This window comes from Mustela putorius, unplaced genomic scaffold (assembly GCF_011764305.1).
Source record: "Mustela putorius furo isolate JIRA1106 unplaced genomic scaffold, ASM1176430v1.1 tig00000095_pilon_pilon_pilon, whole genome shotgun sequence".
In the NCBI taxonomy this organism is placed as follows: Eukaryota; Metazoa; Chordata; class Mammalia; order Carnivora; family Mustelidae; genus Mustela; species Mustela putorius.
In genome coordinates this window covers 30,952,316-30,976,927 of record NW_025421280.1, presented here as the reverse complement: position 1 = coordinate 30,976,927, position 24,612 = coordinate 30,952,316, and the positions used below count along the sequence as shown (strand labels likewise).

General features: G+C 39.1%; 1 protein-coding gene across 7 annotated transcripts in view; it reads right to left on the bottom strand.

The window, feature by feature from the left end:
- Positions 1–21,496, bottom strand: part of LOC101673058 (adhesion G protein-coupled receptor E2) — a 36,624-nt gene extending 15,128 nt beyond the window's left edge. For 3 of the 7 annotated variants that reach the window (XM_045082775.1, XM_045082796.1, XM_045082800.1), the window contains exons 1-4: positions 19,884–20,248; positions 11,338–11,745; positions 11,156–11,231; positions 10,564–10,741 (exon numbers count right to left, since the gene is read on the bottom strand). In XM_045082775.1, the coding sequence (XP_044938710.1) occupies positions 10,564–10,741; positions 11,156–11,231; positions 11,338–11,573 (490 nt within the window). In that variant the 5' untranslated portion in view covers positions 11,574–11,745; positions 19,884–20,248. The other 4 variants (XM_045082782.1, XM_045082784.1, XM_004748205.3 and 1 more) reach the window with 4 other exon arrangements.
- Between the last annotated feature and the right edge of the window lie 3,116 nt (positions 21,497–24,612).

Below are 24,612 nucleotides of genomic sequence, written 5' to 3'. Positions count from 1 at the left end.
AACTAATTCCTATTCTCCTGAAACTGTTCCAAAAAAATAGAAATGGAAGGAAAACTTCCAAACTCATTTTATGAGGCCAGCATCACCTTGATCCCCAAACCAGACAAGGATCCTATCAAAAAAGAGAGCTATAGACCAATATCCTTGATGAACACAGATGTGAAAATTCTCACCAAAATACTAGCCAATAGGATTCAACAGCACATTAAAAGGATCACTCACCACGCCCAGGTGGGATTTATTCCAGGGCTGCAAGGTTGGTTCAACATCTGCAAATCAGTCAATGTGATACAACACATCAATAAAAGAAAGAACAAGAACCATATGATACTCTCAATAGATGTTGAAAAAGCATTTGACAAAGTACAGCATCCCTTCCTGATCAAAACTCTTCAAAGTGTAGGGATAGAGGGCACATACTTCAATATTATCAAAGCCATCTATGAAAAACCCACCGCAAATATCATTCTCAATGGAGATAAGCTGAAAGCTTTTCCGCTAAGGTCAGGAACACGGCAGGGATGTCCATTATCACCACTGCTATTCAACATAGTACTAGAAGTCCTAGCCTCAGCAATCAGACAACAAAAGGAAATTAAAGGCATCCAAATCGGCAAAGAAGAAGTCAAACTATCACTCTTCACAGATGATATGATACTATATGTGGAAAACCCAAAAGACTCCACTCCAAAACTGCTAGAACTTGTACAGGAATTCAGTAAAGTGTCAGGATATAAAATCAATGCACAGAAATCAGTTGCGTTTCTCTACACCAACAACAGGACAGAAGAAGGAGAAATTAAGGAGTCCATCCCATTTACTATTGCACCCCAAACCATAAGATACCTAGAAATAAACCTAGCCAAAGAGACACAGAATCTATACTCAGAAAACTATAAAGTACTCATGAAAGAAATTGAGGAAGACACAAAGAAATGGAAAAATGTTCCATTCTCTTGGATTGGAAGAATAAATATTGTGAAAATGTCTATGCTACCTAAAGCAATCTACACATTTAATGCAATTCCTATCAAAGTACCATCCATCTTTTTCAAAGAAATGGAACAAATAATTCTAAAATTTATATGGAACCAGAAAAGACCTCGAATAGCCAAAGGAATATTGAAAAAGAAAGCCAACGTTGGTGGCATCACAATTCCGGATTTCAAGCTCTATTACAACGCTGTCATCATCAAGACAGCATGGTACTGGCACAAAAACAGACACATAGGTCAACGGGACAGAATAGAGAGCCCAGAAATAGACCCTCAACTCTATGGTCAACTAATCTTTGACAAAGCAGGAAAGAATGGCCAATGGAAAAAAGACAGCCTTTTCAATAAATGGTGCTGGGAAAATTGGACAGCCACATGCAGAAAAATGAAATTGGACCATTTCCTTATACCACACACAAAAATAGACTCAAAATGGTTGAAGGACCTCAATATGAGAAAGGAATCCATCAAAATCCTTGAGGAGAACACAGGGAGCAGCCTCTTCGACCTCAGCCGCAGCAACATCTTCCTAGGAACATCGCCAAAGGGAAGTGAAGTAAGGGCAAAAATGAACTATTGGGATTTCATCAAGATCAAAAGCTCTTGCACAGCAAAGGAAACAGTTAACAAAATCAAAAGACAACTAACAGAATGGGAGAAGATATTTGTAAATGACATATCAGATAAAGGACTAGTGTCCAGAATTTATAAAGAACTTAGCAAACTCAACACCCAAAGAACAAATAATCCAATCAAGAAATGGGCAGAGGACCTGAACAGACATTTCTGCAAAGAAGACATCGGATTGGGAGGGAGACAAACCATAAGTGACTCTTAATCTCACAAAACAAACTGAGGGTTGCTGGGGGGAGGGGGTTTGGGAGAAGGGGGTGGGATTATGGACATTGGGGAGGGTATGTGATTTGGTGAGTGCTGTGAAGTGTGTAAACCTGGTGATTCACAGACCTGTACCCCTGGGGATAAAAATATATGTTTATAAAAAATAAAAAATTAAAAAAAAAAAAAAAAAAAAAAAAGAAGACATCCAGAAGGCCAACAGACACATGAAAAAGTGTTCCATATCACTCGGCGTCAGGGAAATACAAATCAAAACCACAATGAGATATCACCTCACACCAGTCAGAATGGCTAAAATCAACAAGTCAGGAAATGACAGATGCTGGTGAGGATGCGGAGAAGGGGGAACCCTCCTACACTGTCGGTGGGATTGCAAGCTGGTGCAACCACTCTGGAAAACAGCATGGAGGTTCCTCAAAATGTTGAAAATAGAACTTCCCTATGACACAGCAATTGCACTACTGGGTTTACCTTAATTATACAAATGTAGTGATCTGAAGGGGCATGTGCACCCGAATGTTTATAGCAGCAATGTCCATAATAGCCAAACTATGGAAAGAACCTAGATGTCCATCAACAGATGAATGGACAAGGAAGAAGTGGTATATATACACAATGGAATACCATGCAGCCATCAAAAGAAATGAAATCTTGCCATTTGCGACAAGATGGATGGAACTAGAGCATATTATGCTTAGCGAAATAAGTCAAGCAGAGAAAGACAACTATCATATGATCTCCCTGATATGAGGAAGTGGTGATGCAACATGGGGGCTTAAGTGGGTACGAGAAGAATAAATGAAACAAGATGGGATTGGGAGGGAGACAAACCATAAGTGACTCTTAATCTCACAAAACAAACTGAGGGTTGCTGGGGGGAGGGGCGTTGGGAGAAAGGGCCTGGGGTTATGGACATTGGGGAGGGTATGTGCTATGGTGAGTGCTGTGAAGTGTGTAAACCTGGCGATTCACTGACCTATACTTCTGGGGATAAAAATATATTATATGTTTATAAAAAATAAAAAAAATTAAAAAAAAGAATAAATAAGGTCTGTGGGACTCGCACTAAAATCCCTACTTCTAAAAAAAATAAAACCCAATGAATTCTGGAACACTGAAAAAAATTTAAAGTGTAAAAAAATATAAAAAAGGAATCAAATTGGTAAAAATATATTTTGGACAAATATGAAGTGTAACCTCTGTGTCAGGATCTGTAGTTGGCTTTGAAGTCCCAGATGTGGTTAGGTTAGAGTGTTCTCAGTACTCAGGGAGACACCAATGAAGATGGAGAATCAACAATTAGAAAATAAACAACATCAAGATGATGAACTTTATGATCATGTATGAAGATCTTTGAGGATATGTAGCTGGATCCATAATATACTTGGGGTATAGGAGATCCCAATAGTTGGAGGAACTTTCCCTGAAGGAACTGAAATTTTTTTGTTTTGTTTGTATTTGAAAATTTTTATTTAAATTCAATATAGTGTATACTGTATTAGTGGTTGTAGTGGTAGAATTTAGTGATTCATCAGTTTCAAAAAACACCCAGTGCACATTACTTCAAGTGCCCTCATTAATGCCCATCATCTAATTACCCCATACTCCCACACATCTCCTCTCCAGCAGCCCTACATCTGTTTCCTATAGTTAAGTGTCAGAGAGGGTCAAATGTACCCACCAGGAAGCATCAAAGTGAAGTTTCAAAGGTAGGTGCTGGCAAAGAAAGCAGCTGCTGTCTACTCTTGTAAGTGGGTTTTACTGGAACACACACTCATCCCTCCCAAACTGTCTATGGTTTTGTTTACGCTCTGAGGACAGAGCTGAGTGGCTGCTACAGAGACCATAGGACCCACAAAGCTGGAAATATTGATTATCTGGCCATTTATGGAAAAAGCTTGCTGACCTTTATGCTTAACTCCCCAGGAACGCCAGATGGCCAGGGCCTGCTGATGCAGCTGAGCACTTGTGTCATCAAGATAGGCACATAGTGTGAGTGCCAGACTGGATGTGACTCCAGTTCTGCCACCAACCAGCTGTGTGACCTTGGCCATGTTAGTTAATCTCCTTCTGCCTCAGTTCCTTATCTGTCACATGGTCCAATACCAGTTTCTACTGCACAGGTTGGGAGAAGGGGGTGGGATTATGGACATTGGGGAGGGTATGTGATTTGGTGAGTGCTGTGAAGTGTGTAAACCTGGTGATTCACAGACCTGTACCCCTGGGGATAAAAATATATGTTTATAAAAATATAAAAAATTAAAATTAGTTCTGGTCACAGTTATTTTGCCATCCAAATGACCATTTGTTTATTTTAAAATTAGGATAGAGAAGGAATTTACACAAATCATTGTCTGCCTTTATGTCAATTTTGTTTTCTGGATTTTAAAATAACCCCCTAAATTAATACAATGAATATTTTATTAGTAGGAATATATGAGATTCAATTAATGTTTACTAATACATAGTAATTGACTAATGATTAGTAAGTTAGTTATTATTAATTGATTAATGACTAGTAACTTAGTACATGACTAATACATAGTCATTTATATAATATACACTGAATATTTTAAATATTTGAAGAATAGAGAATTTAGAAATGGACCCTCAACTCTATGGTCAATTGATTTTTTGAAAAAGTGGGAAAGAATATCCAGTGGAAAAGGGACAGTCTCTTCTGCAAACCGTGTTGGGAAAATTGGATAGCCACATGCAGAAGAATGAATGTGGACCAGTTTCTTACACCAGATACAAAGACAAGCTCAAAGTGGATGACAGACAGGAGGGGGGGGACAAGATGGCAGGGTAGTAGGAAGAGGCGCCTTTTGTGCCTATACCCCAAAGTAGCTGATTACCTACCAAAGAATTTTGATCACCCATGAAATCAGCCTGAGATCAGAATTATACACGTCTGGATCTCTACAGGGCCAGAAGACGTCAGTGGGCAGGTAAAGAGGAGTGGGAACGGAGGACTGATATCAGACGATAAACAAAAGGGGGAGGGAGCCACCAGAGGTGACCGGTTGGAATGCAATACCCCAATACGAGCGAGAGTGCCCTGTGTCTGGGGACCAGCATTAACTTGGAGATTGGCTGAAAGCACTCCAAAGAGCAAAGGATCACGGGGGGGGGGGGGATTGTGGGAATCGGGGCAGCTAGGGACAGGGGCTTAAGTCCCCAATCCTAGGACAGCCTCCCCTGGTGCTGAGGCAGAGAGATGTGGCAGAGAAACCAGGTCTTGGTCCCTAAGCCACCAGCACACCCGAGAACATGTGGGGTCCATTTCCTGTGAGGGGATGGGAGCCACGCTGGGCAGCAGATCGCGTGAGCCCTGCTATAGAGCCTGAGATACTCCCCTGAGAGAGGTACAAAGTCCCAGCCAGTGCACTTTGATATGCGCCATTGTTTCAGAACCTAAGACACCTGCACCAAACTCTCCCCCAAGAGAGATGCGCCGAAGGCCCAGTATGGTGCTTTTGGACCTGCGCCCTGTTCTCAGAGCCTGAGACCGGCGTGCGACCCACAGTCTCCCCTGAAATTGGTGCGCGCAAGCTGGGCGCTCTTAGATCCAGAAAGACCAGGCACTCCCAGCCCAGGCCAGCGGGAAAATCTCAGTGTGAATATTGCTTGGAAACTCTCTGGTGGTCTGGAGCTGCCCAGACAGCCACCACTGCCTTGGCTTTGGATACAAGCAAAAGATTCTGCATCCCCAGGGACCGCGACTTGGAACCTGCTCTGCCAGTGGCCAAGGGGGAACTTATTTAGGCTCTGCAGCCAGACTGAGGCTTCTCTCTGAGAGGGAGATCAGGGTGCGGTTTGTTTTCCTCTAAAACTACAAAAACCATCAAAATCAGTCAAAGTGAGAGAAAAAAAAAGTGAACAAACATAAAAACTGCCAGAGAACAAAAGCCTGAAAAAAAAAAACCAGTTTCCTCAGAGCCCACCCCCTTGAGGGGGGAGGGAGGACTTAACTCAGGGAACATCATTGACTGAAAACCCACGTGGCAGGCCCCTCCCCAGAAAACAAACCAAGAAAGAAAGAAAAAAAAGAAACAACCACTACTTCATAGGAAAACTTTTATTTTTTACTCTTTCCCACTATTCTGGTTCATTTTTTTTAATACATAGGTAATTTTTTTAACCTATTTACCATCACAGTGAGCTGTCCAGTACATCAAATTCCATAATACCCTTCTAACCTGAACTTTTTGATACATACACTTATGTTTTTCTTTTGCACTTCTATTTTTTGAATTCCTTTTTTTAAAATTTTAGTTTAGTTTAGTGCTCACTTCGGCAGCACATATACTAAAATTTTAGTTTAGTTTAGTCTAGTTTATTCCTTTTTATTTCTATCTTCCAATATTCATATAGAATTAAACTTCAAAGTAATCCCCTTTCCCCAATCAATACTAACCCTATAGGTAAACCAATTTTTAATCCCCCTTTATCTTAGGAAAGTTGAATCCTTTAACAAAGACATCAAGATACATCCAGGAAGAATCAAAACAACCTTCCTCGCACACACTGAAAATTTATAACCACTCTCCCATCTTTTTCTTCCACCAGTGTTCTGTGTTTTTGTGTTTGTCCTGATAGCATATAAATCTTACACTTGGGGTTCTTTTTGACGAAGTTCTTTCTTTATTTGTATATATATATATTTTCTCTTGTCATATACTTGTATCAGTCTTTTTGTCTGTTTTTGTATGACTACTTCATAAATCTTACCTTGGGGCCCATTTGGCCCGAAACTTCTCTTTCATCTTCCCTTTCTTTCCTGTCTCTCTCTCTTTGTTTTTCTTCTTCTTTTTCTTTTCTTTTGTCTCTCATTTGGGTGGGAAATCCTGATTGCTCAGAAGTGTTCCACAGTGCACCTTGACTGCACCACGGTTGATACATGGAGCTACATCTGTTCAGTCATCTCCCACCAAAATGACTAGGAGGAGGAATGCCCATCAGAAGAAAAATACAGAGGATGGACCTTCTCCAACAGAGCTAACGGCTATCAACATAGACAATATGTCAGAAAGAGAATTCAGGCTAACAATTATCCAGGCAATAGCTAGATTGAAGAAAGCCATGGATGCCCAAACGGAATTGATTAGAGCCGAGCTGAAAGCAACGAAAGATGATGTTCACAATGTTAGGGCGGAGCTTAAAGCTACCAGGGAGGAGGTTCACAATGCTCTCAATGAGTTCCAATCTAATAAACTCTATCAAAGCTAGAGTAACTGAGACAAAAGATAGATTAGTGATCTGGAGGAAAAACAGACAGAGAGAAAGGATCAGCAGGAAGCCTGGAACAAACAGCTTAGAAACCACGAAAACAGAATCAGGGAAGTAAATGATGCCACGAAGCATTCCAACGTCAGAATTATTGGAATCCCTGAAGGGGAGGAGAAAGAAAGAAGTTTAGAAGATATAGTGGATCAAGTCCTTCATGAAAATTTTCCCAATCTCACGAATGGAACCAGCATTCATGTACTAGAGGTTGAAAGGTCTCTATCCAAGATTATACATTCCAAAAAAAATCACGACACCTGATAGTCAAATTGAGGAATTATAATTGTAGGTATAATCTCTTGAAAGCCGCCAGAGCAAAGAGCCTCCTTACTTACAGAGGAAAGCCCATCAGAATAACGTCAGACCTGTCTAGAGACTTGGCAAGCCAGAAAAGGCTGGTGAGATATATTCAGGGCACTAAATGAGAAGAACATGCAGCCAAGAATACTTTATCCAGCAAGACTGACATTCAAAATAAATAGAGAGATAAAGAGTTTCCAGACCAGCAAGGCTTAAAAGATTAAGTAACCACTAAGCCAACACTGCAGGAAATATTAAGGGGGGTTCTAGAAAAGAGGAAAAATCCTAAGAATAGCATTGAACAGAAATATAGACACAGTCTACAGAAAGAAAGACTTCAAAGGTAACTCGATGTCAATAAAACGTATCTATCAATAATCACTCTCAATGTGAATGGCCTAAATGCGCCCATAAAATGGCATAGTGTTGCAGATTGGATAAGATGACAGGACCCATCCATATGTTGTCTACAAGAGACCCATTTTGAACCTAAAGATACACCCAGACTGAAAGTGAAGGGATGGGGAAGCATCTTTCATGCCAATGGGCCTCAAAAGAAGACTGGGGTAGCGATTCTCATATCAGATAAATTAGATTTTAAACTAAAGACCGTAGTCAGAGATACAGAAGGACACTACAAAATCCTTAAAGGGACTATCCACCAAGATGATCTAACAATTATAAATATCTATGTTCCCAATATGGGAGCAGCCAACTACATAAGAAAACTGTTAATCAAGATAAAGATTCATATATATGAATACACTAATCGTAGGAGATCTTGACACGCCTCTCTCAGAAATAGACAGATCATCGAAGCAGAAAATCATTAAAGAAACAAGAGCATTGAATGACACATTGGACCAGATGGACCTCATAGATACATACAGAACATTCCACTCTAAAACAACAGAATACTCATGCTTCTCAAGTGCACATGGAACCTTCTCCAGAATAGACCACATAATGGGTCACAAATCAGGACTCAACCGATACTCAAGGAACTACAGAACACTCATGAAAGGAATTGAAGAAGACACAAAAACGTGGAAGACCATTCCATGCTCTTGGATTGGAAGAATAAACATTGTTAAAATGTCTATACTGCCTAGAGAAATCTATACTTTTAATGCCATTCCGATCAAAATTCCACTGGTATTTTTCAAAGAGCTGGAGCAAATGATCCTAAAAGTTGTATGAAATCAGAAGAGACCCCGAATCTCTAAGGAAATTTTGAAAAACAAAAAATAAAATGGGGCATCACGTTACCTGATTTCAAGCTTTACTACAAAGCTGTGATCACCAAGACAGCATGGTACTGGCATAAAAACAGACACATAGACCAGTGGAACAGAGTAGAGAGCCCAGATATGGACCCTCAACTCTATGGTCAAATAATCTTTGACAAAACAGGAAAAAATATACAGTGGAAAAAAGACAGTCTCTTCAATAAATGGTGCTGGGAAAACTGGGCAGTTAATGTAGAAGAATGAAATTCGACCATTCTCTTACACCGTACACAAAGATAAGCTCAAAATGGATAGAAGACCTCAATGTGAGACAGGAATCCATCAGAATCCTAGAGGAGAACATAGGCAGTAATCTATTCGATATCAGCCACAGCAACTTCTTTCAAGATATGTCTCCAAAGGCAAAGGAAACGGAAGTGAAGATGAACCTTTGGGACATCATCAAAATCAAAAGCTTCTGCACATCAAAGGAAACAGTCAAGAAAACAAAGAGGCAATCCACGGAATGGGAGAAGATATTTGCAAATGACAATAGAGACAAAAGTTGATATCCAGGATCTATATGAACTCCTCAAACTCAACACACACAAAACAGACAATCACATTAAAAAATGGGCAGAAGATATGGACAGACACTTCTCCAATAAAGACATACAAATGGCTATCAGACACATAAAAAAATGTTCATCATCACTAGTCATCAGGGAGATTCAAATTAAAACTACATTGAGATATCATCTTACATCACTTAGAATGGCCAAAATTAGCAAGACAGGAAACAACATGTGTTGGAGGGGATGTGGAGAAAGGGGAACCCTCTTACACTACTGGTGGGAATGCAAGTTGGTGCAGCCTCTTTGGAGAACAGTGTGGATATTCCTCAAGAAATTAAAAATAGAGCTTCCCTATGACCTTGCCATTGCACTCCTGGGTATTTACCCCAAAGATACAGATGTAGTGAAAAGAAGGGCCATCTGTACCCCAATGTTTATAGCAGCAATGGCCACGGTCGCCAACTGTGGAAAGAACCAAGATGCCCTTCAATGGTCGAATGCATAAGGAAGATGTGGTCCATATACACTATGGTGTATTTTGCCTCCATCAGAAAGGACGAATACCCAACTTTTGTAGCAACATGGACGGGACTGGAAGAGATTATGCTGAGTGAAATAAGTCAAGCAGAGAGAGTTAATTATCATATGGTTTCACTTATTTGTGGAGCATAACAATTAGCATGGAGGACATGGGGAGATAGAGAGGAGAAGGGAGTGGGGGATATTGGAAGCAGAGGTGAACCATGCAAGACTATGGACTCTGAAAAACAATCTGAGGGTTTTGAAGGGGCGGGTGGTGGGAGGTTGTGGTATTAGGTGGTGGGTATTATAGAGGACACACATTGCATGGAGCTCTGGGTGTGGTGCAAAAATAATGAATACTGTTTTGCTGAAAATAAATAAGAAATTAAAAAACAATCTATGAAAAATTAATATAAATTCTTTTTTTATTAGCCTTGCACTTGATTTTATTTAGCTAGTTTTCAGAAAAGTTGCTAACATCTTTATTTTTTTTTAACTTTTATTTTATTTTTTCAGTGCTCCAAGACTCATTGTTTATGCACCACACCCAGTGCTCCATGCAATATGTGCCCTCATTAATACTCATCACTAGGTCCTCCCAACCCCCCACTCCTCTCCCCTTCAAAACCTTCAGTTTTCATTTCTCAGAGTCCACAGACTCTCAATATGAGTTATTTTAAATAAAATACTGTGATGTGAGTGTGGTCAGTTGGCTCCAGTGGGGCAGTGTCTAGGAAGAAGGAGTGAGAAGGTGAACAGGGAGATCAGGAGACTGATGCAGACTTGGGTATTTACCTGTGCCTGCAGGAGCACACACAGTCAATGGCCCATTGGGCAGGAACTTTCTTAGCACTCTTAGGACATCCTCCAGGCCAACGAGCAGATGAGTGTCCACACAGTGCTGCTTTGAGGGAGGCAGGGTCTTCAGGTCCCCTGGGGTATCCAGCAGCTCAACTACTTCCTTCATGAGGTCCTGGAGGGATGCAGACACAGAGCCAGTGGGCAATAGATCAAAGGGGTTTCACAAAGTCCTGGCCATTCAGTCCTAGAAAACAGACCCTAAAGACTGGGTATTTGGCACTGAATAAAATTTTCAGAATGGTTCTTGATGCTTAGGTCTCAGCTACTTAGAGGCCAACTCAGGTCAAAAAGTCCAAGATTGACAAAACCCTGAAGCCCAGAACGAGCAATAGGGAAATAGATAAATACATTAGTGTACCTGGATGTCTTTAAAATTGATAGCTGAGATAGCTGAGTGCTCTAGTCTTCTCACCACCCTGGTTGAGGGACTAGTTGCAGTGCCCACTACATGAGGACTTTTTTCCACTCCTACTAAAGACCTCTATGGGATTCTCATATCTTGCCTCTTTCTTGGTTCCAATTTTACCTGGATGGTGTTCTTGGCCAAGGCTGTTTTGAAGTCTGGGTATAACTGCTGGACTTTGTCAAAGAAGTGGGAGAGACTATGGGGAAAGGGGATATGGGGGTGAGTCAGAGAGCCTGAAGAGGGTGGACACAAGATGGTTGGTGAACATCTTTCTGCTTCTGGTCTTCTGAAATTTCACTCACCTGGCTGGTGACTCCAGAAGGTGATGTCCATGCAGAGAAGGGGACCTCTGCAGGGAAAAGAGGCAGAAGCACTGCTTGTGTGTGTGTGTGTGTGTGTGTGTGTGTGTGTCTACATGCTGAATGCATGTATGTGCTTGCTTTTTGTGTTGTGAATGCACGTATGCATTACACATGTTCATGTGTAAGAGTATATGTGCACACACATGCACATGCAGGTTATACTTAAGTGTGCACATATGTATGTGTGTCAGGAGTATACACCTTCACAGATGGTGAGCTCCAGGCCATGCAGAGGCTTGGACATGGCCATCCAGTCATGGTGACAGTAGCATCTATAGCTTCCCTTCACATTGATGCAATGGGTTGAGTTGTGGCGTTGGTGTTTTCCAGAGATACACTCATCCACATCTAAAGACATAAAAGGGAGGATCAGTCCACTATCTCAGCTCAGGCCTTTCTCTTCTCATTAACTCCAGCCTTACCATCCTCTACCTTCATCAGTATCAGGAGTCCATCATAGCTGAAACGGATGGACACCATCTGGTGGCAGCATTCCCAACTCATCAACCACCTCAGAGAAGGGATTGGCAAACTATGGCCCACAGCCAAACCCAGCTGTTTCTACATATGGGAATTACATGAAATTCAAATTTTATTAACCATAGAGAGAATTATACTGGAATGCAGTCACTCCTATTCATTTATGTGTTGTCTATGTCTGCTTTAATACTATAATGGCAGAATTGAGTAGCTGTGACAGGGACCTTCTGGCCCGCAAAACTGAAGATACTTACTATGAGGCCCTTCACATGAAGAGCTGGCTGGCCGCTACATTCAAGGAAAGTTGGCAAGATGAGAACTCTGTATATATGTGTGAGTGTATGATATTTCAGGTCAGAGCTGCTTGGTGGATGGTGAATATGGTAGACAAGATAATGGCCCTTTCAAAGATGTTCAAGTCCTTATGCCTGGAGCCTGTGATTATGTTAGCTTTTGAACTTGGTGATTAAGAATTTTGTTGGGGGAATATTTTGATGATGTGGGTGTATCTAATATAATCACGAAGGTTCTTATAAAAGGGACGATCAGAGAAGAAAGGAGATGATACATATGATGTTGGCTTTGAAAATGGAGAAAGGAGCCCTGTACCAAGGAAGGCCAGCAGCTTCTAGAAGCCAGCAAAGGCAAGGAAACAAATTCTCTCTTCACGCCTCTAGAAGGAAACATTTAAAGCTTCTGACCTTCAACACTGTAAGGGAATATATTTATACTGTTTTAAGCTATTAAGTTTGTCATATCAGCTATAGGAAACTAATACAGTGGTCCACTTAGGAGCCTGGGAATCCAGCCAACTTCCAGCCAAGTAGTGTTGGTATCAGCCCCTCACGTTGCTGCAAGAATGTGATGGATAATCTGGAGATCTGCTTAGCCAGCTCACAAAACCTCTAACCTCATTGCTTAATGACACCTGTCAATTTTCTATGGCTCCAGCCACAGCTCTACCCTTTAGGGATTGGGGCTCACATAGCCCTCTGTAATGCCTATAGCCTGTGGGGGGAGGTGGTAGGTCTATTCTAAGTGCCACACCCAGGGGGAACTTGTTTTTGACCCAGAATGTCTCCAGCATCCCTGCTATCTCTCCACCCAAAGGAAGTTCCTCCTCTGAGCAGTTTGTGAGTGAAAAATGAGGAAGGAGTGTGATTGTGGTCACAGCACTGAATAAGTGTGGGTGTTTTCACATCCACTTGCCTCCCAAGTTATCTTTTCTTATTTTCTAATTAGAAGAGAAATGTGATACTCTTTTGTTGACTTACAAACCAAGAGAGTGGAGTTTGGACTATACTTGCTATAGTTTGTTTCTGTTTGTAACCTAGACAGTGAGGTAGGAGATGCTTCTCTTAACTTAAGATCAGAAATTTGTCTTCTTTAGGGATGGTAAGTAGCTTATAAACAGCATCATGTTCCCAATAAGATTTACATTTAACATGAACCCATTTTAGCACATGGGTGGCTCAGTTGGTTAAGCATCTGCCTTTGGCTCAGGTTTTGATCTCAGGGTCCTGGGATTGAGCCCCATGTTGGACTCCCTGCTCAGGTGGAATCTGCTTCTCCTCACTCTTCCCCTCACCTCACTCACACATGATTGTTTTTCTCTCTCTTAAATAAATAAATAAAATCTTCAAAACAGTGAGCCAGTCCCAAAGCAAATACATTGCTATCACATTTGTCAATGTTGAAAGATTTAATATTTTACTTTTCTTTTTGTGGTTACTAAACATTTACCCCTTGTCTCTTAGCCATTTGAATACTCTCAAACATTGGTCAAACAACTATGTAAAAAAATGGTTAGTGTTGGAAATGAATAATGGATTAAAAAGTCCTCAAGTAATTTAAGTCTGTGAAGCTTTTCTTAAAAGTGAATTGCACTTAGCTTTATAAGATAAACAACTTAATATTCAAGTTTAAATAAAAACTTAATCTCTTAATCTCAGGTATTATTGCCCCTGAATTAGAGATGAGGAAGCCAAGACCAAAGACTGTAAAAACTAGGTCAAAATCAAGGCCAGCTGTGAGCGCCAAAGTGTGACCACAGCTCTGATCACTGTGGCACAGCTCCTTCCAGTTATTCATTTATGCATATTTCCAGTGTGCCTTCTTTGTGCTAGGCACTGGGGTACAGTGATGAGAAAGACATTTTCACCCATGAAGTTGATGGTTTGTGAAGAGTGACTATTACTTTTCACAAACATTTGGTTTATACTGCATTTGCTTACAGGTCTGTCTACTGGAGTAAAATCTCCAGGAGACAGAGCCTATGCATTGTTTAGCGTTGGAGTAATAGTGCCTGTCATAGTGCTCAGAGCAGTGCTAGGCAATCAAATTATGCTTATGATGAAATTATTGTCTAAATACTATTAAAAAGTAGTATTTACTTTTTGGACTAATACTTGAAAAGTTTTAAGATTAAAATAAACTTATGGAAACATGCATGAGATTAATAAAAAAGGAAGATAAGGAAGAAGAAATAGCCATTGGCATACTATAGGTACCATGCACAGCATGCTTTTCTATTTAAAACAACTTGGAAAGCAATCTAATTTAATCCATCAAGAGATATCTCACTTAGCTCTTTTCTTTCTTTCTTTCTTTTTTTCTTTCTTTCTTTCTTTCTTTCATCTTTCTTTCTTTCATATTTATTTTTTAATTAACATAATATATTATTTATTTCAAGGGTACAGGTCTGTGATTCATCAGTCTTACACAATTCATAGCGTTCACCATAGCACATACAATTCTCAGTGTCCATACCCCAGCCACCACATCCCTCCCATCCTCCTCCCCTCCAGCAACCCTCAGTTTGTTTCCAGAGATTAAGAGTCTCTTATGGTTTATCTCCCTCTCTGGTTTCATCTTGTTTCATTTTCCCTCATTTCCCCTATGATCCTCTGTCTTTCTTCTCAAATTTCTCATATCAGTGAGATCATATAATAATTGTCTTTCTCTTATTGACTTATTTCACTTATCGTAATCCCTCTAGTTTCATCCATGTCTTTGCAAATGGCAAGATTTCATTCTTTTGATGACTGCATAGTATTCAATTGTGTGTATATATGTGTGTGTCTGTGTGTGTATATATATATATATATCACATTTTCTTTATCCATCCATCTGTTGATCAACATCTAGTCTCTTTCCATAGTTTGGTCATTTAGCTCTATTCTTAATCACTCCAAACTGGAAACAATCCAACGTTCTCTCAATGGATGAATGAATAAACTAACTGTGGTACAGCTGTGTAATGGAATATTACTTAGCAATAACAATGAATAAACTAATCACCAAAATTATCATTGGAACTTTAAAGAAATAAACATACGGGGCTCCATGTCTGGGCATGATTCAGTATATCTCAGGTAGGCATGGTCCAGGCATCTCTATTATTAAAAATACAGGATGATTAAACCAAACAGCCAGATGAGGGTTACTATATCCTTCTCTCTAAAACAATGGTCTGTGGGTTAATGTGATGTGTGTATCTAGCAACATATTAGAATTTTGCAGTCCACATAGGGGAAATAACTTTATGTAATTGTACTATTAACCAAACCCAAGATTCAGATAAATAGAAGAAAGCAGTCATTGTAAAGCCAAGATAACTGAAGACAATTTTCTTTCTGGAAAATAAAAATGTCAAAATGGAGGAAAAAAGGGATAAACTATTGATACCCAAAACAATATGGATGAAACTAAAAAATGTTACACTGAGTGGAAGGAATCTGACTCAAAAGGCTACATATTGTGTTATTCCATCCATATAAAATTTTCAGGAGACAATGCTACAGGTAAAAGAAAGCATCTGTAGGTTAGGGGCTGCCAGGGCAGAGGGGTGAGGTGACTATAAAGGAACAAAAGGAAGGAGTGTTTCAAGATAATGGAAGTAATGAGTCTGGATCCTGAATGTAGAGGTGGTAATCCAAATCTGTACATGTGTGAAAATTCATAGAACTCTTTGGGATACCTGTCTGGCTGAGTTGGAAGAACACATGATTCTTGATCTTGAGGTTGTACATTTGAATCCCATTTTGGGTGCAGAGATTACTTAAAAATAAAAATCTTTAAAAATTCATAGAACTGTCCATCAAAGAGAAAAACAAGTTGATAAAAATGTTCTGAAAAGTAAATTGGGGCAAATTGGAGGGGTGATGAAGCATTAGAGACTGTGGGCTCTGAGAAGAAAACTGAGTGTTTTGGAAGGGAGAGGGGTGGTGGGATGGATGAAGCTGGTGGTGGGTATTAAGGAGGGCACATATTGCATAGAGCACTGGGTGTGTTGCATAAACAATGACTCTTGGAACACTAAAGAATAAAATAAAAAAAAAAGGCTCTGAAGCTCATAATTGTATAATGGTACCATAGTATGTTAAATTATTTTCCATAAATGGAAATCATCTGTTTCCAATCTTTAACTATTGCATATGATGTTGCAGTAAATTATCCTCTAGATATACCTTAGCATGGCATTCTAAGTCTAAACAATAACAAAAAATTGGAGGAATGAGCTCCTGATCAAGGATGTTCTCTCTTGGACTCTCAAACATAAGGGATAATGGTTCCAAGACAGTCTTCAGAATTGACAGCATGAGGTTGGTTGTGGGAGTGGGAGAAATGTGTGACATGGGAAGCTACTTCCTTTGACAAGTGTTCTCCTTCTCGCTTTGGAATTTGGTGCCCCAGAAAGGAGCTCATGCCCAGAAGCACATTCACAGTAGTGACTCCCCTCGACATTGTGACAATGTGCAAAACCTCCACAAGATATGTATAGAGGTGGGCCACACTCATTGACATCTGGAACATAAATGGGAACTGCTAAGAACACCCCAAATTCTGGTAGGATCAGTAGCAACCAGATTCAATGATTTTACCCCTTGCGTTTTCTTTCCAAATGAAATTATGTGTTTACAGTTGAAAATTAGGAAATCAGAAAATGCAAGCAATACATAAATATCCAACCACTGGGGTTGCAATAGTTTTTTTTAATAACAGAGAGCAGTATAATAACTCCACATGTACTTGTCACCCAGCATTACCAGTTATGAAGACAACACTACTATTTTTTCATCAATTTCCCATGGCATCAGACGACAACTTTAAAATTTTTTTCACACCTTTTGATACATACAAATTCTCCCAAGACTTTAAATATTTTATGACAATGTTTCCACATCAAAATAAAAAAACAGTTTTAATGCCTGTAGATATTCCATGGTAGGAGTATTTCATATTGTATCCAACTCATGGCCACCTGGACAGACATCAGAATGTTACAGTTTGAACCATGGGTCCAGAGTCTTCCATCTCCTAGCTGTGTGACTTTGGACAAATGGCTTCCCCTCTCCAGGCTCAGTTTCCCCATTTACAATATGGCACCAACATTGACTTTCTCAAGGGGCTGATCTGAATTTCTTCAGGGACAGTGATTGTTTCAGAGATTGGTGGATTTCAGATTTTTCCTATCCATATTCCAGCCATATGACCAGTTGTGAGTGTGAGCAAACCACCTCTTAAAGTCTCAGTTCTCTTATCTATAAATCATGGGTAATAGCAATATCCACTTTTCTGATTGTTAGGTGGTTTAAATTAATTTTAACTTTGGAAATAGGGTTTTAGAAATGGCAAATGACCATCCTGGCATGAGGTTGCTTGTGGTTATTTTTAGATGGAGGAACTGAGATTATGGGAGTTTCCAGCAAGTTAATTCTAGGGTTGGTAGAACGTTCCAAATCTCTGATGGCTGCCCGGCCTTCCCTGACTGCCTCCTTCAACATGCTACCTCTGTCTTTGACCAAGTAATGACCGTTAACAACATAAGTAAAATGTATTGGTTTCTTATCAAGTGCAACACACTAAGTATTTTACATGTTTTAATTTATCATTTATGTATTTTTTATTGAGGTAAGCATTCACATACAAAAGAACACTATATCTGAAACTAATGATGTACTATGGGTTGGCTAATTGAATTTAAATAAGAAAAGGATATAGAATCTTCGACAAAAAGGAAAAAATATACAGTGGAAAAAAGACAGTCTCTTCAATAAATGGTGCTGGGAAAACTGGGCAGCTATATTTAGAAGAATGAAATGTGAACATTCTCTTACACTGTACACAAAGATAAACTGAAAATGGATAAAAGACCTCAATGTGAGACAGGAGTCCATCAGAACCCTAGAGGAGAATATATGCAGTAATCTCTTTGATATCAGCCACAGCAACGTTTTTCAAGATATGTCTCCAAAGGCAAAGGAAACAAAAGCGAAAATGAATTTTTGGGACTTCATCAAGATCAAATGCTTCTGCACAGCAAAGGAAGCAGTCAACAAAACAAAGAGGCAACCCATGGAATGGGAGAAGATATTTGCAAATGACAGTACAGACAAAAGGTTGATATCTAGGATCTATAAAGAACTCCTCAAACTCAACAAACACAAAACAGAAAATCATATCAAAAAATGGGCAGAAGATATGAACAGACACTTCTCTAATGAAGACATACAAATGGCTATCAGACACATGAAAAAATGTTCATCATCAATAGCCATCAGAGAGATTCAAATTAAAACCACATTGAGATATCACCTTACACCAGTTATAATGGCAAAAATTAGCAAGACAGGAAACAATGTGTGTTGGAGGGGATGTGGAGAAAGGGGAACCCTCCTACATTGTTGGTGGGAATGCAAGTTGGTGCATCCACTTTGGAGAACAGTGTGGAGATTCCTCAAGAAATTAAAAATAGAGCTTCCCTATGACCCTGCAATTGCACTTTTGGGTATCTACCCCAAGGATACAGATGTAGTGAAAAGAAGGGCCATCTGTACCCCAATGTTTATAGCAGCAATGGCCATGGTCACCAAACTGTGGAAAGAACCAAGATGCCCTCCGATGGATGAATGGATAAGGAAGATGTGGTCCATATACACTATAGAGTATTATGCCTCCATCAGAAAGGATGAATACCCAACTTTTGTAGCAACATGGACGGGACTGGAAGAGATTATGTTGAGTGAAATAAGTCATGCAGAGAGAGTCAAGTATCATATGGTTTCACTTATTTGTGGAGCATAACAAATAGCATGGAGGACAAGGGGAGATGGAAAGGAGAAGGGAGTTGAGGGAAATTGGAAAGGGAGGTGAACCATGAGAGACTATGGACTCTGAAAAACAACCTGAGGGTGGAAGGTTGGGGGAGCCAGGTGGTGGGTATTAGAGAGGGTGCAGATTGCATGGAGCACTGGGTGTGGTGCAAAAACAATGACTACTGTTATGCTGAAAATAAATAAATAAATAAAAAAAGATATAGAAAAATATCAACTGTTTTAAAGTGAACAACTTACTGAAATTTATTACATTCACAATTTTGTGCAACCACCACCTCTGTCTAGTTACAAAACATTTTTATCACTCCAAAAGAAAACCCCCTTAGGTGAAGGGTATTAAGAGTATGGTTCTCATCATGAGCCCTGAGTAATTGTGAACCACTGAGAATTGTTGAATCAGTACATTGTACACTGGAAATGAATAAAACACTGTATATTAATTATACTGGAATTAAAATTAAAAAACTTGAAAAAAAGAACCTCATTACCCAATTAGGTAGCCACTCCCTATTCCTCCCTCCCCCAGCACCTGACAACAATCAATTTGCTTTCTGTTTCTATGAATTCCATTTATATGTATTCATTGATTTAAAGCACATAATAACTAAATAGGTTGATCTCATTATTCCTATTTACAGATAGGGAAATTGAGGCATTGGGAGATGAAACAATTTGCTTGGACTCACACACTGGGATTCAGATAATCCAGCTCCAAATCCTAAGCTTTTAACACTACTCCTTGACCATGAGATATGGTTGCCCATCTCTTGGCTTTCATCTCCTGCCCTTGGCAAAGAACTTCAGTGTTGCTTCAAGGGATGAGGAGTCTGGACACCCCCAGGTAACTTCCCTCTGATGACCCCCTCTTCAGTCTCTCAGTCTTTTTACCTGTACAGACCTCCGAGGGGGTGCTAAAGATGACCTCTCCAGACAGAGAAGGGAATCCAGGATCACAGTGGCAGGAAGTGGCATTGGTAGAGTGGGCATTCTGTGGGCATCAAGCACAGAGAGCTGTGGAGAATAGATATAGGGATTTGAAGGCCCTCAGAAGATGCCAACTCCCAGATGAGAATAGGAGATGGAAGGAAGAGAAGGATGCAATGCCTGTCATCATACAAGGAATTGTCTTCAAAGTTTGGGGGACAAACAGGGTCAAATTCTCAAAGCTGAACAAGACTATTCTCAAGAAAAGACCTTTGCTAGTGTGAAGTCCCTTTCCTCAGCTTCAGGTTATGGAGGGGTTTGTTGCACATACTCACTTATGTTCTTGTGAGAAATAGTTCCCAGTGATATTAACAGGACACAAAGCCCTAGAACAGAGAGAGAAGGTAAGTATGGTTGAGAAATGATATTTAAACGATCCACAGAAATAGCTGCTACAACCTGGTTAAGGCAACGCTCCCTTATGACTCCATGGCTTTAGAGCAGTCCAGTGTTTCCTTCTGGACAGTATCCTAGACTTTCCCAGAGGACCTAGAGGGGCACATGTTTTCTCTCCCTTTTATCTTCCAGAAGTCCCCTGAGGAATTGATAGTAGCAGGCTTTTGGTATAGGGATCAAAATCTGCACAGATGGAAAGTAATAGACACAGGTTTTAGAACCTCTTTTCCCATCCATTTTATGACATACCTGTTATGAAGAAAATTTCAGATCTGTCTGTCTTTATTCAGATACTAGTTTTTTACAGTCAGGATCTTTCTTCTTTTGAAGTGGCTTAAATCCATTTTCACTTCCAAGCTGGCCTGAGAGTACACCCCTGGTCTTGGAGTTGAATGTAATTAAATTTGAATTTTGGTTCTGCCACTCATTGGCTCTGTGACTTTGTGCAACTTGATCTTTATTTTAATTTTTTTTCAGTACTTCAAAAACTAATGAGGTACTGTATAATGACTAACATAACATAATACAATATTTTTCAGTTTAATAGAAAATTCCAAACACAGTAAAATGTAGAAAAACAGTGAAGTCAACCTTTGTGTATTAATTACCCTGCTACAATAATCATAAAATTATGGTCATTTTACTTTATCTAAACCTTTACTCAGTACTTGACCCCACTGGATAATTTGGGAGCAAATTACAGACACCATATTATTTCATATGATTTATTCTAAGAACAAAATTATTTATAGGTATTAATAACAAAAAATATAATCATAAATTGAGAAATGCCAAAATAAGCCCCACATTTTCCCTTGGCTGCAAATTCAAACCATTTCATTCTTGAAAAAAAAAGCCTTTTTTGGTTATAATCCTTCTGAAGAATAGTGCAAGAACAAGCTGTGAATCAACAGAGGAAAAAGGCATTTATCTAAAGGCACAGAGAACACTAAAATGGTTTTAGTTGAAGAGTCTCACAATTCTACCTACCTGAATGAAATGCAAAATTCCTGCCCCTCATGGTACAGAAACATGAAGCCTCAGCAGTGGGGGAATTTGATCTTGAGATGTGTGCTAATAATATTTCCTGTTGAAGAAAATATGTACCCTAGAAGAACTGACTTGGCAAACAACTAGCCTGAATTCTTTCTTCCCCTTTTCCCCACCAATTTAAACTTATCAGATCTCCCTGTTCTGCTTTTAAAATTTTTTTTTGCAAAGGCAAAAAAGGACAAATTTAATTCCTAAATGTGTTATTTTAAACTCTTGTTTCAAGTTCATCTTGCATTTTTTAAGTTTTTGGAGAACATACAAATATAATATTGTAAATATATAAATACATCAATAAATATTTATATATATAATTGTTTCCTTGGAAAAATCAACAACTTTCTTACAGGTACTAAAGTTCTTGGCCCAATATCATTGTGGGTATATAATCATTTACCAGTAAAAAATAAGAAATATATCCTGAACAAGCATGAAAACCATAATTTCTTTTTTTTTAAAATTTCTTTTCAACATAACAGTATTCATAGTTTTTGCACCACACCCAGTGCTCCATGCAATCCGTGCCCTCTCTAATACCCACCACCTGGTTCCCCCAACCTCCCACCCTCCGCCCCTTCAAAACCCTCAGATTGTTTTTCACAGTCCATAGTCTCTCATGGTTCACCTCCCCTTCCAATTTTTCTCAACTCCCTTCTCCTCTCCATCTCCCCTTGTCCTCCATGCTATTTGCTATGCTCCACAAATAAGTGAAACCATATGATACTTGACTCTCTCTGCTTGAATTATTTCACTCAGCATAATCTCTTCGAGTCCCATCCATGTTGCTACAAAAGTTGGGTATTCATCCTTTCTGATGGAGGCATAATACTCCATAGTGTATATGGACCACATCTTCCTTATCCATTCATCTGTTGAAGGGCATCTTGGTTCTTTCCACAGTTTGGTGACCATGGCCATTGCTGCTATAAACATTGGGGTACAGATGGCCCTTCTTTTCACGACATCTATATCTTTGGAGTAAATACCCAGTAGTGCAATTCCAGGGTCATAGAGAAGCTCTATTTTTAATTTCTTGAGGAATCTCCACACTGTTCTCCAAAGTGGATGCACCAACTTGCATTCCCACCAACAGTGTAGGAGGGTTCCCCTTTCTCCACATCCCCTCCAACACACGTTGTTTCCTGTCTTGCTAATTTTTGCCATTCTAACTGGTGTAATGTGGTATCTCAATGTGGTTTTAATTTGAATCTCCCTGATGGCTAGTGATGATGTTTATTCTGATTTTTATTCTTTGCCTGGTATTACCATTGCACTGCCAACCTCCTTGCTGATGTTTCTTAATTTCTAATGATGAGAGTGAGTGATGGTGAATCTATTTAGAGGGTCTTTCTAGAAGAGTAAATCTGCTGGTCCCTCGCCAATGCTGCAGTTCAGGATTATTGAATAAGACCACTGCCTGGCTAATATCACTGAGTACTTTCTACAACCTGAGGTTTGAGCCATATAGGTTACTCTTCTTCATTCTTAATTTTCCTTATTGCTTTGACTCTAGTGACTCCAATCAAACAAGAATGGCTAGAGGTGGGAAGGCTGCCAAATTTATAGTTACTAGTTATATGATACCAGGCACATATACTCCTTAAGGTTTTTGTAAATTGAAAATACTTATTGTTGGGATTATTCAATGAAATAAAAGAGGTAAAGCATGGACCACTGGATGTGGTGTATAAACAATGAATCTTGGAACACTGAGAAAAAAAATAAAATTAAGATGTTAAAAAAACGATGATACATTATGTGGTCTACTGGAAATACCTAACAAAGAACATTCTTCATATCTTCCTTTGTGAAAGTTAATCATGCAAATGTTTGTTATTCCCATTATTTCACCATTATATTACCCTTATTAATTTTTTTTGTTTTTTTTTGAGGTTCCTTAAAATTACTGAGTTGTCCCCAAATTATACTTCCAAGATAAATATACCTGATTTGATATTCCACTTAAATGACTTAAAATATTTACTTAAGATAGCTTTTCATTGACAAATTATATAACTACATATTTGATTGTTAAAAAATTTCTTTTAAAAATTTTTATTTATTTATTTTTAAACTTCATTTTAAAATGTTTCCCTTGCTGTGCAGAAGCTTTTTATCTTGATGAAGTCCCAGAAGTTCATTTTCACTTTTGTTTCCTTTGCCTTTGGAGACATGTCTTGAAAGAAGTTGCTGTGGCTGATGTCCAAGAGGTTAATGCCTATGTTCTCTTCTAGGATATTGATAGATTCCTGCCTCACACTGAGATCTTTTATCCATTTCTAGTTTATCATTGTGTATGGTGTAACAGAATGATCAAGCTTCACTCTTCTATAAATAGCTGTCCAAATTTCCCAGCACCATTTATTGAAGAGACTGTCTTTTTTCCACTGGATATTCTTCTCTGCTTTTATGAAGTTGAGGATGTTCCCTCTATCCCTATACTTTGAAGCATTTTAATCAGGAACAGATGCTGTGTCTTGTCAAATGCTTTTTCTGCATCAATTGAGAGGACCATGTGGTTTTTCTCTCTTCTCTTAATGATTTGTTCTATCACATGATTAATTTGCAAATGTTGAGGGATGCAACTCAGGGATGAATCCCACCTGGTCATGGTGGATAATCTTTTTAATGTGCTGTTGGATCCTATTAGCTAGGATCTTGCTGAAAATCTTAGCATCCATATTCATCAGTGATACAGGTTTGAAGTTTTACTTTTTGGTAGGGTCTTTGCCTGGTTTGGGGATCAGGGTAATGCTGGCTTCATAGAAAGAGTCTGGAAGTTTTCCTTCTGCTTCAATTTTTTGAAACAGCTTCAGGAGAATAGGTGTTATTTCTTCTTTGAAAGTTTGGTAGAGTTCTCCAGGGAATCCGTCAGCTCCTGGGCTTTTGTTTCTTGGGAGGTTTTTGAACACTGCTTCAATCTTGTTACTAGATATCAGTCTATTCAAGTTGTCAATTTCTTCCTGGTTCAATTTTGGGAGTTTATAGTTTTCCAGGAATGCATCCATTTCATCTAGGTTACTTAACTTAAATGCATATAACTGTTGATAATAATTTCTGAGGATTGTTTCTATTTCCTTGGTGTTAGTTGGGATATCTCCCTTTTCATTCATAATTGTATTAATTTGGGTCCTCTCTCTTTTCTTTTGAATTAGTTTGGCAAATGGTTTATCGATCTTATTGATTC